This window comes from Thalassophryne amazonica, chromosome 9 (assembly GCF_902500255.1).
Source record: "Thalassophryne amazonica chromosome 9, fThaAma1.1, whole genome shotgun sequence".
In the NCBI taxonomy this organism is placed as follows: domain Eukaryota; kingdom Metazoa; phylum Chordata; class Actinopteri; order Batrachoidiformes; family Batrachoididae; genus Thalassophryne; species Thalassophryne amazonica.
Genome location: NC_047111.1, coordinates 22,022,998 through 22,037,058, shown reverse-complemented (window position 1 = coordinate 22,037,058; position 14,061 = coordinate 22,022,998). Strand labels below are relative to the sequence as shown.

Genomic DNA, 14,061 nt, shown 5'->3' with positions numbered 1-14,061 from the left:
GTTAAATTGCACTCACTGACAAGCTGCTCAAATGGAGCTCACTTGTGTTGTGTAACACGATCCCCAGACAGCTGTCTCCATAAATCTCCCATCCTGGGTTTAACTAAAATGGACATCGCCTGTACTGCCCTTGCAGAAGAGATGTGAAAACTAATGAGTTCTTAAGTGTATATTTGCTCATGTGGCAGGATATTTGTGTGCTCAAGGCCCACTCTGCCCTGAAGAAATATGGCAAGGTAAGTGCAATCAGAGACATTTAGTTAACAGAGCAGCTTACGTATTAGTCAGTCCAGTGGAAAGAACTGACATAAGTTTGACACTGTAAAATGGCATACTAGACATACCTCAGCAGTTATTCAGAGTTGGATTTCTACATTTTTACATCATTTACAGGTTTGGCTTCAATTGGACAAAGTGGTTCCAGAAGACAGCTGGTGCTGGTGCTTATGCCCAGATTCCATAGTGTGAAGCAAATGAGAGTCTACAACTTCCCCCTGGATGGGATGCCAGTCCTATGCAGGTTACTTCCCCCACCGAGGCTGGTATCCATTTATAACTGGGTGAACTAGGACAATGCAGATGAAGTGTCTTATCTGAGGATACAGTCAGGCAACATGACTGGGAATAGAACCTATGTCTATAAATTGGCAGCTCAATTCCCATCAATTGAGCTACCTACTGTGGTTCTGTTGGCTTCATCAAATCAGGACCTTCAGCGTACACTGGAGCAGTTTGCAGCCGAGTGTGAAGCATCCGGGATGAAAATCAGCACCTCTAAATCCGAGGCCATGGTTCTCGACCGGAAAAAGGTGCTTTGCCCTCTTCAGGTCGGTGGAGTGTCCTTGCCTCAAGTGGAGGAGTTTAAGTATCTCGGGGTCACGAGAGAGGGATGGATGGAGCGTGAGATCGACAGACAGATTGGTGCAGCATCTGCAGTGATGCGGTCGCTGTATCGGACCGTCGTGGTGAAGAGAGAGCTGAGTAGGGGGGCAAAGCTCTCGATTTACCGATTGATCTACGTTCCGACCCTCACCTATGGTCATGAGATCGGGCTCATGACCGAAAGAACAAGATCGTGAGTACAAGCGGCCAAGATGTGTTTCCTCCGCAGGGTGGCTGAGCGCTCCCTTAGAGATAGGGTGAGGAGCTCAGTCACTCGGGAGGAGCTTGGAGTCGAGCCGCTGCTCCTCCACATCGAATGGAGCCAGCTAAGGTGGCTCGGGCATCTTTTCCGGATGCCCCCTGGACGCCTCGCTGGAGAGGTGTTCCAAGCATGTCCCAATTGGGAGGAGGCCCCGGGGAAGACCCAGGACACACTGGAGGGACTACGTCTCGCAGCTGGCTTGGGAACGCCTCGGTGTTCCCCCGGAGGAGCTGTGGGAGGTGTGTGTGGATCAGGAGGTCTGGGCGGCTTTGCTTGAGCTGCTGCCCCCGCGACCCGACCTCGGATGAAGCAGAAGAAAATGGATGGATGGATGGCAGCGTGCATTCTATAGAGATTACAGTATTCTAAGACCCACTGCCTCCCTCCAGAAAGGCCCTATGGATATGGGTTCAGGCATTGATGTCAATGAAGACGTTAGAGATACAGCAACACTCATCTGCCATAAAACAGGAGCCCACATTGCAATAGGTCTCGTTGGAAAGTCCATCACATGTAACAAAGCTTAGTCCTACTGGGGAAATCAGTGCAAACATGCTGGGAGAATCATGCAGGTGGGTGTCTGGGAGAGAGAGGATTAATGAACCTGTTGCCACCAACAAGAGGAAGTTAGTCCAATGCAGGCCTTGCAGCCCATTGGTGTTGGTGCTTCTACCCAGATTATGTAGCATGAAGTAGATGAGAGTCTACTTGCCCAGCCAAGGCTGGTACCCATTTACAGCTGGGTGGACCGGGACAGTTTTGTCCAAGGACAGACAGTATGACCACGAACTGAACCCAGGTCTACAGATTGGTATCCAAACTCCTTATCTTAGTGAGCAACCTGGCAGGCACACCCGGCTGTAAGTAAAGTGTTGGAAAATGGATGGATGGAAAAAAAAACAGGCTTTTTCACCACTGATGGGACAATAGTCGTGGTGCAGCTCAGCTTGATATCTTAATGGCCTCAGTCTGTAAAATCCATAATCAAATGTGCCTCCTCTGACCTTGAAGTGCTGCTTTGGCACCGAAAAGAATTTCATTAGTGCAGCTTGATAGAAACCATTTTAATGTACAAAAGGAAAGAGGAGATTCTGTATTCCTTGCATGGAAGGATTCAATGTCATGAAATTTAAAGATTATTGGCAGAAAACTCATAAGACAAATCAAAACAGATCATACTGTGAGTCGTGCTTGGACTCACGGTCCCATCGCGGCTGGTTGTGTCCAGTTATTTGGGGAGTAAAACTGAAAAATAGGGACCTTGAAGATCTTTGGACAAAATCTGAGTAATTTTGACCACATGAAAATCAAATGAAAATGGCATTAATGATTCAAGGTCAGTAAAAATCTTGTTGGTAGACATTGATTCAAGGAATCTGTATACAGAATTGAGAAAAAACCTACTGGGCAGTGTGGGAAAATGTCTTTTTTTTTTTTTTTTGTCTGTAGGCAGCCTTCCAAAGACTCTTTATGCAGAACTAGAGAAGAAGTTACTGAGCAGATTTTCTGCAATAAATCACATAGTATGAAAAATGCCTTTTTTCTTGGTCCTTTTTGGGGGTCATGTTGGGGTGGGCACAGGGATTCAATTAGAATGTCCACCTTACCACACCACCTGACAGTCCCAGAAGAACTGTTTGTACCAAATTTTAGACAAAAAAAAAAAAAAAAATCAATCAAACGGTGTTAAAAATGGAATATTTTGTCTTCCTGGGGGCCCTACAAGGATTCCATCATCTCGGCCAACTTACTATGACCAGACAGTCGCCCAAGGATTTTTTGCACCAAATTTCAGATAAATTCTATGAACGATTTTTCAGAAAATCACTGGATGGCGCACTGGGGACATTGATGGCATTAGTCCTGTGGACCTTGGTCCAAAGGGCTATTAAAAACCAAAAGGAAGCAAGATTACTACCATTGTGCCACAACGCTTTGCAGGTACGACTGTGCTATTTGAGTGTTACAGTGAAGTAATCAGAAAGTAATACATTTTTTCTGGTTTATTGCATTTCTGAGAGCAACAAACCAGACCTGCTCCAAATTTTCCATCATCCGTGCAGCAGGTGGCAGACACATCTATGGGATATATTAAATAAACAAAAGAAAGTTGCTTTTTGGATTGATGTGTTGCATCAAATTTTACTCGATTTTAATCAAATTGTCCTCATTAGACACTCTTCTACTTTGAGGATGTACAAGATGATGTGGCATTTTGAATTTGAGTTATTGTGCTCACAAAACGGAGGGGAATGGACTCATTTGTTCATCTACATATTCAGCCTAAACCGTTCCAAGTCTAGGAATAAAACTTGCACTTGAAGAGCAAAACACTGAGATTGTTTGTGTCGTTGTATGTTTGAATAATATACAGAATGCCTTTTATGTGACGTGTGGCATCCTGACAAACACCGTGGCAACATGATGCCGTCCGCTGAGCTGTTGTAACTGAAACCTGACTGCATTAAAAAAAACAGCAGCAGCATGGTGGTCACGCCGTGTAATGTGCTCTGCAAGTTGTTGTGATCCCACTTTATTTAATCAGCATATGGGATGTGATATTGTTCTACTGGCTCTGATTCCCTGTGATCCTGAGCGGTGATTGTGACGCATCGCAGGGCGCCAGTGTCATTCCTGCCTGCGGCTATATCAAATAAAAGCAGCTCCCATCCCGTGTAGATGTGAACACCATCGACCAAATATAAGGTTTTAAAAAAACAATGATATTTTTCATCTCAAATGTCAAATCCTCCTCTTTTCCTCTACTTGTTATTACTAATTGGTTTTCGTGAATCGCCCTCTGGATGACTTCATGTAATCACAAACGCCCGTGGTTACCTGTTACGATGCGGCGCTGCAACCACCGTGCGCTGTTTGATACGCCGGTCGGAATAAAACAGCAGTTTACTAAATAAAATTAGGCAGCCAAGTTCAACTGAGATTTTTAAAACTATTTTTCTTTTTGCTTTTGACTTTGGGATTTTTTTTAATTATAACGTTTTACTGTTTTTATATAATTCCTATGTCTCGTTTTCTTATCTCCTTTAAACTGCATTATTTTCGAAGGCGCTATAGAAATAAACTCTTTCTTCTTCCTCCTCCTCTTCTTCTTTGTATTATGGAACAGCACTGGGTCCTGGATGGCAACCACCCACACAGACAACCTGTCCACCCCCACTCCTCTAAAGAGCGCATCCTATCTGCTGCAGCCAGATGATAAGTGGGCGTGTCCTTCTCCTGCTCCAGGTGCTGGGGTTCTCAATACTGAGGCACCTGCGTGCTGGATCAGGACGGACCAGAGGAACCATGCAGTGGGCAAAAAATGTTTTGTAAATGTGTCTCAAGAGACCCAGTATCAATGCTGTGTAACATCGAAGGTTCACAAACCAGAGTAAGACATGAAGCATCAGGACCCCAAAGACTGCTGCAACGACATTCAACACTTTCAAAGAATCCAAGGAATCACTGAAGGTCTGGATCTTAATCTTGATCCAGAATGATTGCAAACCCAGACAACGGTCGTGGGCACAGCTAACCAAAATGTTAGCCTTCGATAACTGTTAATCTGCAAACTGAAAAGTTAACTTTTATAAAGCTAAACCGATAACACCCCCCCACCCCCCCAAAAAAAATCTAGCGGAAGTTACAGCTAAAAGCTGAACCAATAACTTTTTGTATTGACTCCAGTACACTGGCAGCTACTGACACAACAATAAGCCAGCGCCTGTTTCAGATCAGCCTTCTCTCAGCAAAAGAGACCTGGTGACCAGAGAGAAAGGAAGGGGAGGGGAGAAAAAAAAAAGACTTGCAGATGTATCACAGGAGTCATGAAAATTCATTAAGGTATATATTCCAATTCTAAATATTCAAATATTCAAATCTAAATATCTAAAAAGGAAGAGTAAAATAGGAGAGTAGAAAAGAGTAGTGTAGAGTAGAGTAGAGACACTTAGGTGCCTGGTCTTGATAACCAGGGATGGTAGGTTAAAAAGCTTTTTTATCCCATGCACAGCAAGACAGATTTGACTTATGGTTATTTTCAACAAACTAATTTCGGGCAAGTTATTGAAATTAATGTCACCTCTGTCATTGTACAAAGTGAAAATATCAGCTATATCTTTTAGTTTTAAAGTAATGCACTAATTTTGAAGGTTTTAGCATGTCCATACACACATGCCGAAAGGCATTATTGGGAAAATTAGTTTCCTGTCATCAGTGGTTGGTCGTATATGTAAAAAAAACACACACACAACTTATTGTAACATGTGTGTTAGTTTTTACAAATAAATCTGTTTTTGTAAATATCTAATTTTTTTCATTTGTAAAAAAATGACAATTTGAAAACTGAAAATTCTGTTTGTTAAGTGATTCAGCACTTTTAGCAAATGTGTGGCAATTGGTATTCACATGGGAGCGTTCATTAGGGATGGGTATTGATAAGATTTTATCGATATCGATGCCATTATCAATTCTGCTTATCGATCCGATTCCTTATCGATTCCCTTATCGATACCTCGTGAATTTTGTACTAAAAGTAGGCTTTACAGGTTTTCTATGTATTTCATTGAGTCTTAAAGTAAATAAATATGAAATTGGTCACTGTATCCTTGATCTCTGGACATAAATAAAAATAAACAAAACGGTGTTTCACTTTGAAGTTATTAATTCAGACTGGACTCTATTGTTCTAACTTGACTTGGCAGAGAGCCGCGCAACGTTTGGAGCTGTGTGAACAGAACGGAGGACGATTCTCATTTCTTTCTTGCAACAAGACAGGAGTCCCAGTTAGTAACTTTAATCCGCACAAAAGTGAATCACGATTGACATATTCAGGGATGAAAGTGGTGAAAAACAAAAAAAGCTGAAACCCAAAATTACCCCCCAACACCACCCGCACGAAAATGTTTCAATTCTAGAAGCTCTGAAATGCAATCTGGGACTATTCCAGACAATAAACTGGAGTGAGTGCAGCATCCATTTAGGTGACAAAAAAAAAAAAAAAAAAAACTTTCCTTATTCAAATTAATTCCAGTAGTATTCTGCTCTTACTAGGATGCAGCAGTTTTCCAGCTTGGCAGGTAGTTCTGGAGGAAATCACTGAAGAAATTAACAAATTGAAAATATGGTTTGACCAAAAGAAACTGTCATTAAACTTAAATAAGACAGGGATGAAATGGAGGTGTAAGAGTCACTATGTGTTCACAGGAAACATTTATTTCTGTATGTATGTATGTATTTATTTATTTATTTATTTATGTATGTTCATTGTTAGTTGCTTTTATATTTTCTGTTGTGTTTCTATTCAGGTTCTTTTTGTCTCTTTCTCTAAAGTTGTATAGAATAATCATTAGATTATTAATATATAAACAAAAATAAATCTAAGAAATATTACAATTTGAAAACAAATGCACCTGAATGTGATTACAGCTGCAACTGCTTAATGCTAACTTTTAACATTGAAAATGCCATAGACATGCTAACGCGTTAGCATCGCTCCCATTTTTAAGTTATAAAATACATCTTGTTGGGAAAGGGTCGTAACACGGACCCGCAAATGAACGGACAATGGATAAGACAAAGAGTAACAATTTAATGTTGTAAAACGCACAACTAAATACAGACACAGATAATGCCAATTGTACACAAGGTGACGTGCGGGCAGGCTCGAAGATAGGAGACCTCTGGTGATCGGAGAGCCGGGACCCACACAGCTTCCACCACCAACGGCCTGAAGAACACCGGAGCCGCCAAGTCCTGAGTCCCCAGGTGGTCACCGTCTTCTGTTGCAGACCCTGGTACTGCTGGCAGAAGATGACAAAACAGTTATGGTGAGTGTGTATCCACACACCCAGTAATCCTTCTTCTACAGGTCTTCGCGGAGGGAAAACCTCCACCTCCGATACAGAATCACCCGTGCAGCTCCTGACAGTTGCTCCTTGGATGGAGTGAGAGGCGAAGACGTCGCAGACTCTCACTGCACGCCAATCCAATTACAGACTTCAGGAATACGGCTGCACACAGAACAATAATTAGTCTTCAGAAAGTATGAAATGCAGAGAATTACCTTCGACGGTAGTTGATTTCTCGGCGAGGAGGTGGAGTAATGATCCGGCTTTTGTAGAGATGGTGGTGATTGGTGACAGCTGGTGTAAACGAGTGACAGCTGTCACTCTCTGTCTCGGCGCCCTCTCATGCTTGAAGCCCGCACTCCAAGCAGGGCGCCGACTGGTGGTGGTGGGCCAGCAGTACCTCCTCTTCAGCGGCCCACACAACACATCTATCAACTGTTTCAGAAGACCATAACAGGTCGGTTTAACATAGAAAAGGTAAATAATACTCACAGACGTACACTCAACAAAAATATAATTGCAACACTTTTGGTTTTGCTCCCATTTTGTATGAGATGAACTCAAGGATCTAAACCTTTTCCACATACACAATATCACCATCTCCCTCAAATATTGTTCACAAACCAGTCTAAATCTGTGATAGTGAGCACTTCTCCTTTGCTGAGATAATCCAACCCACCTCACAGGTGTGCCATATCAAGATGCTGATTAGACACCATGATTAGTGCACCGCAGACCACGTGCCTGACAACCGCAGACCACGTGTAACCACACCAGCCCAGGACCTCCACATCCAGCATGTTCACCTCCAAGATCGTCTGAGACCAGCCACTCGGACAGCTGCTGAAACAATCGGTTTGCATAACCAAAGAATTTCTGCACAAACTGTCAGAAACCGTCGCAGGGAAGCTCATCTGCATGCTCATCGTCCTCATCGGGGTCTCGACCTGACTCCAGTTCGTCGTCATAACCGACTTGAGTGGGCAAATGCTCACATTCGCTGGCGTTTGGCACGTTGGAGAGGTGTTCTCTTCACGGATGAATCCCGGTTCACACTGTTCAGGGCAGATGGCAGACAGCGTGTGTGGTGTCGTGTGGGTGAGCGGTTTTCTGATGTCAATGTTGTGGATCGAGTTGTCCATGGTGGTGGTGGGGTTATGGTATGGGCAGGCGTCTGTTATGGACGAAGAACACAGATGCATTTTATTGATGGCATTTTGAATGCACAGAGATACTGTGACGAGATCCTGAGGCCCATTGTTGTGCCATACATCCAAGAACATCACCTCATGTTGCAGCAGGATAATTCACGGCCCCATGTTGTAAGGATCTGTACACAATTCTTGGAAGCTGAAAATGTCCCAGTTCTTGCATGGGCGGCATACTCACCGGACATGTCACCCATTGAGCATGTTTGGGATGCTCTGGACCGGCGTATACGACAGCATGTACCAGTTCCTGCCAATATCCAGCAACTTCGCACAGCCATTGAAGAGGAGTGGACCAACATTCCACAGGCCACAATTGACAACCTGATCAACTCTATGCGAAGGAGATGTGTTGCACTGCATGAGGCAAATGGTGGTCACACCAGATACTGACTGGTATCCCCCCCAATAAAACAAAACTGCACCTTTCAGAGTGGCCTTTTATTGTGGACAGTCTAAGGCACACCTGTGCACTAATCATGGTGTCTAATCAGCATCTTGGTATGGCACACCTGTGAGGTGGGATGGATTATCTCAGCAAAGGAGAAGTGCTCACTATCACAGATTTAGACTGGTTTGTGAACAATATTTGAGGGAAATGGTGATATTGTGTATGTGGAAAAAGTTTTAGATCTTTGAGTTCATCTCATACAAAATGGGAGCAAAACCAAAAGTGTTGCGTTTATATTTTTGTTGAGTGTATGTTCTTTAGGGTTTTAGCGGGGGAAAATTAAGCGAAAGAAAGAAAGAATAAACGAAGCAATAGATTGAAGCATTGCTTCAATCTGCGAACCACTGCTTTGATTGGTTCAAGGTTCAAAGCAAAGCCGCGCTGCAGAAAAGTTGATTACGGACCCGCAGCAGGGTCTGTAATCAATGTAGAGAAATTATCGTTTTCCTGACAAACACCCCCCAAAACAACGGCCACTCTGAAGGACCGATAACAGAATCGTTAAGCACAAAGCTTATTGATGTCGGTGGATCGAATCATTTCTTAATGATACCCGAAAGGAACCGGTTCTCAATACCCATCCCTAGCATTCATGGCATGTGTCTGTAAATGCTAAAGCCTTCAAAATTAGCGCGTTACTTTAAAACATACAGCTGATATTTTCACTTTGTAAAATGACAGAGGTGATATTAATTTCAATAACCTATCCGGAATTAGTTTGTTTAAAATTTTAACCACAAGTCAAAACTGTCTTGCTGTGCATGACTCCTGTGATACATCTGCAAGTCTGTATAGCTGTGAAAATAAATTATCTTTTTTTCCTCCCCCTCTTCCCTTCTCTCTGGTAGCCAGCACTCCTCTGCTGGTAGAGCTCTACCTATCATAGCTGTCTGCCTGCTACAAAACATGTAACAGGAAGACACTAAAATGTATGATTTCAGGCTTTACAAATGTGTTTAACTGTTAAGCTTTATTCACTATGCCTGCAAAAATATGTTAGTGGTCTAAAAGGTATCAGAACTAAATTTAGCAGAAGTTAATTGGTCCGCTGATTGTTTTCAAAGTTAGCTGGAAAGCTAATCAGCTAACAAAAAACGTAGCTTCGCAAATTAGTGAATTAGCGGAACTGTGCCCACCACTACCTATTCCTCACTCACCTTCTCAAGTGCTGCAATCCAGTTATCCATCGATTCCACAAAAGTCACGGCATCATTCCTGAAGTTAAGGTCATTAAACTTTTACTCAAAAACAAATGCACCGAAGACGCTGGTTACCACCGGTCTACGTAGCACACAGTGCATGCAAACACTTAACAGAGAAGGTGCCAGGAACAGATCCCTGATGAAAGCCGGATTTCACTAAGAAGAATTCAGTTGTGTTTATTTGGCTTGGCCTTGTGATTAGGAGGAGTTCTATGGAAGGACACATGGACTAAAAAGAAAGGGACTCTTACTCAGACAGTGAAAATGATGGTTGCCAACCATGACTACACTTGAATGGAGGTACCATCATTTTCACTAACTATGTCTGAGTAATAGTCCCTTTCTTTTTAATCCACGTGTCCTTCCGTAGAACTCTTCCTAATCACAAGGCCAAGCTAAATAAGCACAACTGAAAATGATGGTTGCCATGACTATGTGTGAATGGAGGTACCACCACATGAGGACAGTGGGAAAAGCTGGAACATTGTGTTTATTTTTGTTATTCTTCCAACAACAACTCCAAATAAAATGTGAAGACCTTCTGGCAGGAACAGGCTGCGCTGGCCATCGCATTGCTCAGAGGCTGGAAACATTTCTACAATAATTATTAAGACACCGATTAAGTGCAGAAAACCCGCTTATTGTCGCCGTCTTTAGCAATATGCTTGTTTGTCTTTGTTAAAACGTCTTTGGTGGAAACTCAACTCAAACTGGAGAAAACTCTCCCATCAACCACATTTTTTAGCGAGTGAACAGACTGTGGTTTCAACCTCTCTGCAGCTCTACACATGACATTAATAACTAAACATTATTTAACACCAGCGGGACACATACTCCAAACACAGGGAGTCTCTGCCGGGGGAGTAGAGGATAACAAGCCTGAACCGCTCGTCTGTGATTAAAGCAGCCGAGGAGTCACACGCTTCATCTCACATCAGACTGAGGCATGCGAGCTTTGAGCCCCACATTGCAGAATCCCAATGGAGATGACACCTGAGTGCCAGACGAGTCTCCATCCTCATGTGGTTTGGTGGATGGTTTTAGACTAACATGCTTGCTAATTCCACGATCTTCTGTCTACAGGGGTTCAACAAAAATCAATGACCATTTTGTATCATCCAAAAAAGGAGGTGGAGTCATCCAGAAGGCATATTATGTTTGCTCCTTTGACTTAAGTGCCATCTACATACTTCTTTTGGCTGCTTCAGTTTTTAACTGGGGTCACCACACCAGATGCGGTGTAAAATTTGCACCAAATCTCAATGTGGCCCTGCACCAGATCCAGTGGTGGCAACCCTGAATAACTGGGGGCAGCCAAAACAATCAACAAAAAAAGTCCATCTCATTAACATGGAAAAATTACCACATTTCACCCCATCATCTAATCTAAGAAGGGATGGAAATTGAGGACCAGTCACAGTCAATCCATCAAAATCATATGCCTGAGACATGATCAGTTCTTCTCATCACTGCCACCATGTTTTTCTGACAGTTCGGCATTCCAAGAACCAATGCGTCATGACATCAGGTATGATGTCAATATCAGCAGATTCTTGAGGACAACGTTCATGAATCAGTGACAAAGTTGAAGTTGTGCCGGGGATGGATCTTGCAATAAGTCAATGACCCTAAACGCTGCTCAAAATCTACTAAAGCATTCATGCAGAGGAACAAGTACAACGTTCTGGAATGGTCATCTCAGTCCCCAGACCTGAATATTATTGAAAATCTGTGGTGTGATTTTAAGCGGGCTGTGCATGCTCAGAAACCAACAAACCTGACTGAACTGGAGATGTTTTGTAAAAAAGAATGGTCCAAAATACCTTCAACCAGAATCCAGACTCTCATTGGAAGCTATAGGAAGCGTTTAGAGGCTGTTATTTCTGCAAAAGGAGGATCTACTAAATATTAATGTATTTTTTTCTGTTGGGGGTCCCAAATTTATGCGCCTGCCTAATTTTGTTTAAAGAATTATTGCACACTTTCTGTAAATCCTATAAACTTCATTTCACTTCTCAAATATCACTGTTTGTCTGCTATATGATATATTTAACTGAAATTGCTGATCCAAACAACCAATGATTTATAAAGGAAAATCATGGAATTCATCAGGGGTGCCCAAACTTTTACATACAACTGTATACGTAAGTAATGTGCTAAATTTTCAAATGTTGCACATTTACCTCACATGCAATAGTCTGTTTAGAATGACACAAAACAGGTTTCTTGTGTTTTGGGCCTCGTACAATAACATCAATTAGCTCATTAGCTTCTGCTTTTTAATGTTCCAATTAAATTAATTTTGTTTCTTGTGGAATGGAGTGGTAGCATCACATTTCAAAAATAAATGCAACGTATACTTCAATGCAACAATAGCCTGAAAAATATGGTATGTGTAGTTCAACAACATTAGTACTGTATGTGCTTCCATGTGTTAATACATATTTTTCCCATTCAACTTGCTGATTTTACTTAATTTTTGTTAAGGTGATCAGATTTAATCAGTGTTACGTAGTTTTAATATCCATCTGACTTGAAGCTCAGCACCCACTGTAGAATGAAGAAATTGCTTCGGACATTAAACTCTTGGCAAATATCAGGTTTTGCAAAGATTTACGCCTTACCACAGAAGCTCTTTTAACTTCTGTTTCTCTGTGTCTTCACTACGGAACATAAGGTAGTCAATTTGGCAACTGAGGTAGGTGTTATATTTACAAAAGCATGTAACCAAGCTTTGTGACCTCGTGTAGAGTTTTATGAACATTCAGTGGCTCTATCTGGGAGGCAAAAATCAAATCAAGAATCCATACAGACCAACATCAACTTCATTTCTGAGTTCTCCTGATGTTTCCACTGAGCGACTTTTCAGAGTAAAAATGATTCCATTCTTTAAACTGACACCTTGATGTAGGAAATCAGCTTTACAGTACCTTAACAATGTCTTCATTGGATGACTTGCATTGCACAAAGGCGGAGACGTCGGTGACTACTCCATTCATCTCTATGGAGACCATTTTGACGGGAATAGCCACAGTGCGCCCGGTTAAAATGGCCGTGTTAATAATCTCAGTATCCTACGGAGAGGAAGAAAAGACATAATATTCATGACACAGTGAAAGGGGCAGAATGATTTTCAGTGATACTTCACCTTTAAAACGATTACCGCCAGCTTTTCCTCAGGTGACTGTCTGATTTTATTGAAGTAAATCGCAGAGCTGAGCTCAAGTTTCCAGCAAAAAAAAAGCTTTGACATTTTCCTCTCAGATTCACAGGAGCCAATTTAAATGTGCACTTTAGTAAAATTCTGCTTTCTACTCGTATATGACTGTGTGTCCTCGTGCACAGTTGGCACTGAAAGCAGATGATGTCCTGACTTGTTTGCGGGTTGTGCAGCCTCGACTCCACTATCAGTTCATATTGAGTGTTATAACAGTAAGGATGTTAACTGAATAGTGGCATGGTTACCAGAACCATGTGACCAAATCCGTTCATTAATTAAGGGTTGTTAAGATAGCTGTCCTGATGATAGTGCCATAGTACTCCAGGTGAGGCTTGGTACTGAAGAAGGTTTCGAGACCACTTTTTGAAGGTCTTGTCAAGTCAAGTCTGGGGAATATGTGCTGGTTCTGTGTCACAGCCCTGCCCCAGGTCCTGGATGGTAACCACCCAGGGAGAACCAGTCCATCCACACTTCTCAAAATGAACCATCTATCTGCCACAGCCTGGTAAAACATGGGTGTCCTTGACCTTCTCCAGTTGCCGGGGTCCTCAACACTGAGGGACCTATGTGCTGGATCATGACTTGAGAGACGGACCACATTTCCAAAATGTCATAGCTGATGCTCCCTCACAACACAAATGATAATCCCCATCTGATTCTCTCTAAGCATCCAATCATTTGACACAAAGTCAAGGATCCTCTGAAGAGATGTAGCACCAGATCCAGTTGCTGCCTGAGGTCACTGGTTGGCGTCCACATTTCTCAGGGGGGTCATACAAGATTTACTCAATAAATATCAAAGAAAAGAGGAAGGGGTGGTGGTGAAGTGGTTATGTGCACTTGTTTCCAGTACGGAAGGTTCCCTGTTGAAGACCATCCCTACCTGTTCTCTGTGTAATGTTGAGTTGCATTAGGAATAGCATCCGGCATAAAACCTGTGCCCAGTCAACATGCAGATCCACTTTGGATCTGCTGTGGCAACAAGAG

The 14,061-nt window shown here is 42.5% G+C and overlaps 1 protein-coding gene across 2 annotated transcripts in view; it reads right to left on the bottom strand.

The window, feature by feature from the left end:
• The window catches only part of tmem132e (transmembrane protein 132E), a 1,128,337-nt gene that overhangs the window by 108,429 nt on the left and 1,005,847 nt on the right, over positions 1-14,061 (bottom strand). For both annotated transcript variants that reach the window (XM_034177754.1, XM_034177753.1), the window contains one exon: positions 12,785-12,928. In XM_034177754.1, the coding sequence (XP_034033645.1) occupies positions 12,785-12,928 (144 nt within the window). The remainder of the gene's footprint in view (positions 1-12,784; positions 12,929-14,061) is intronic.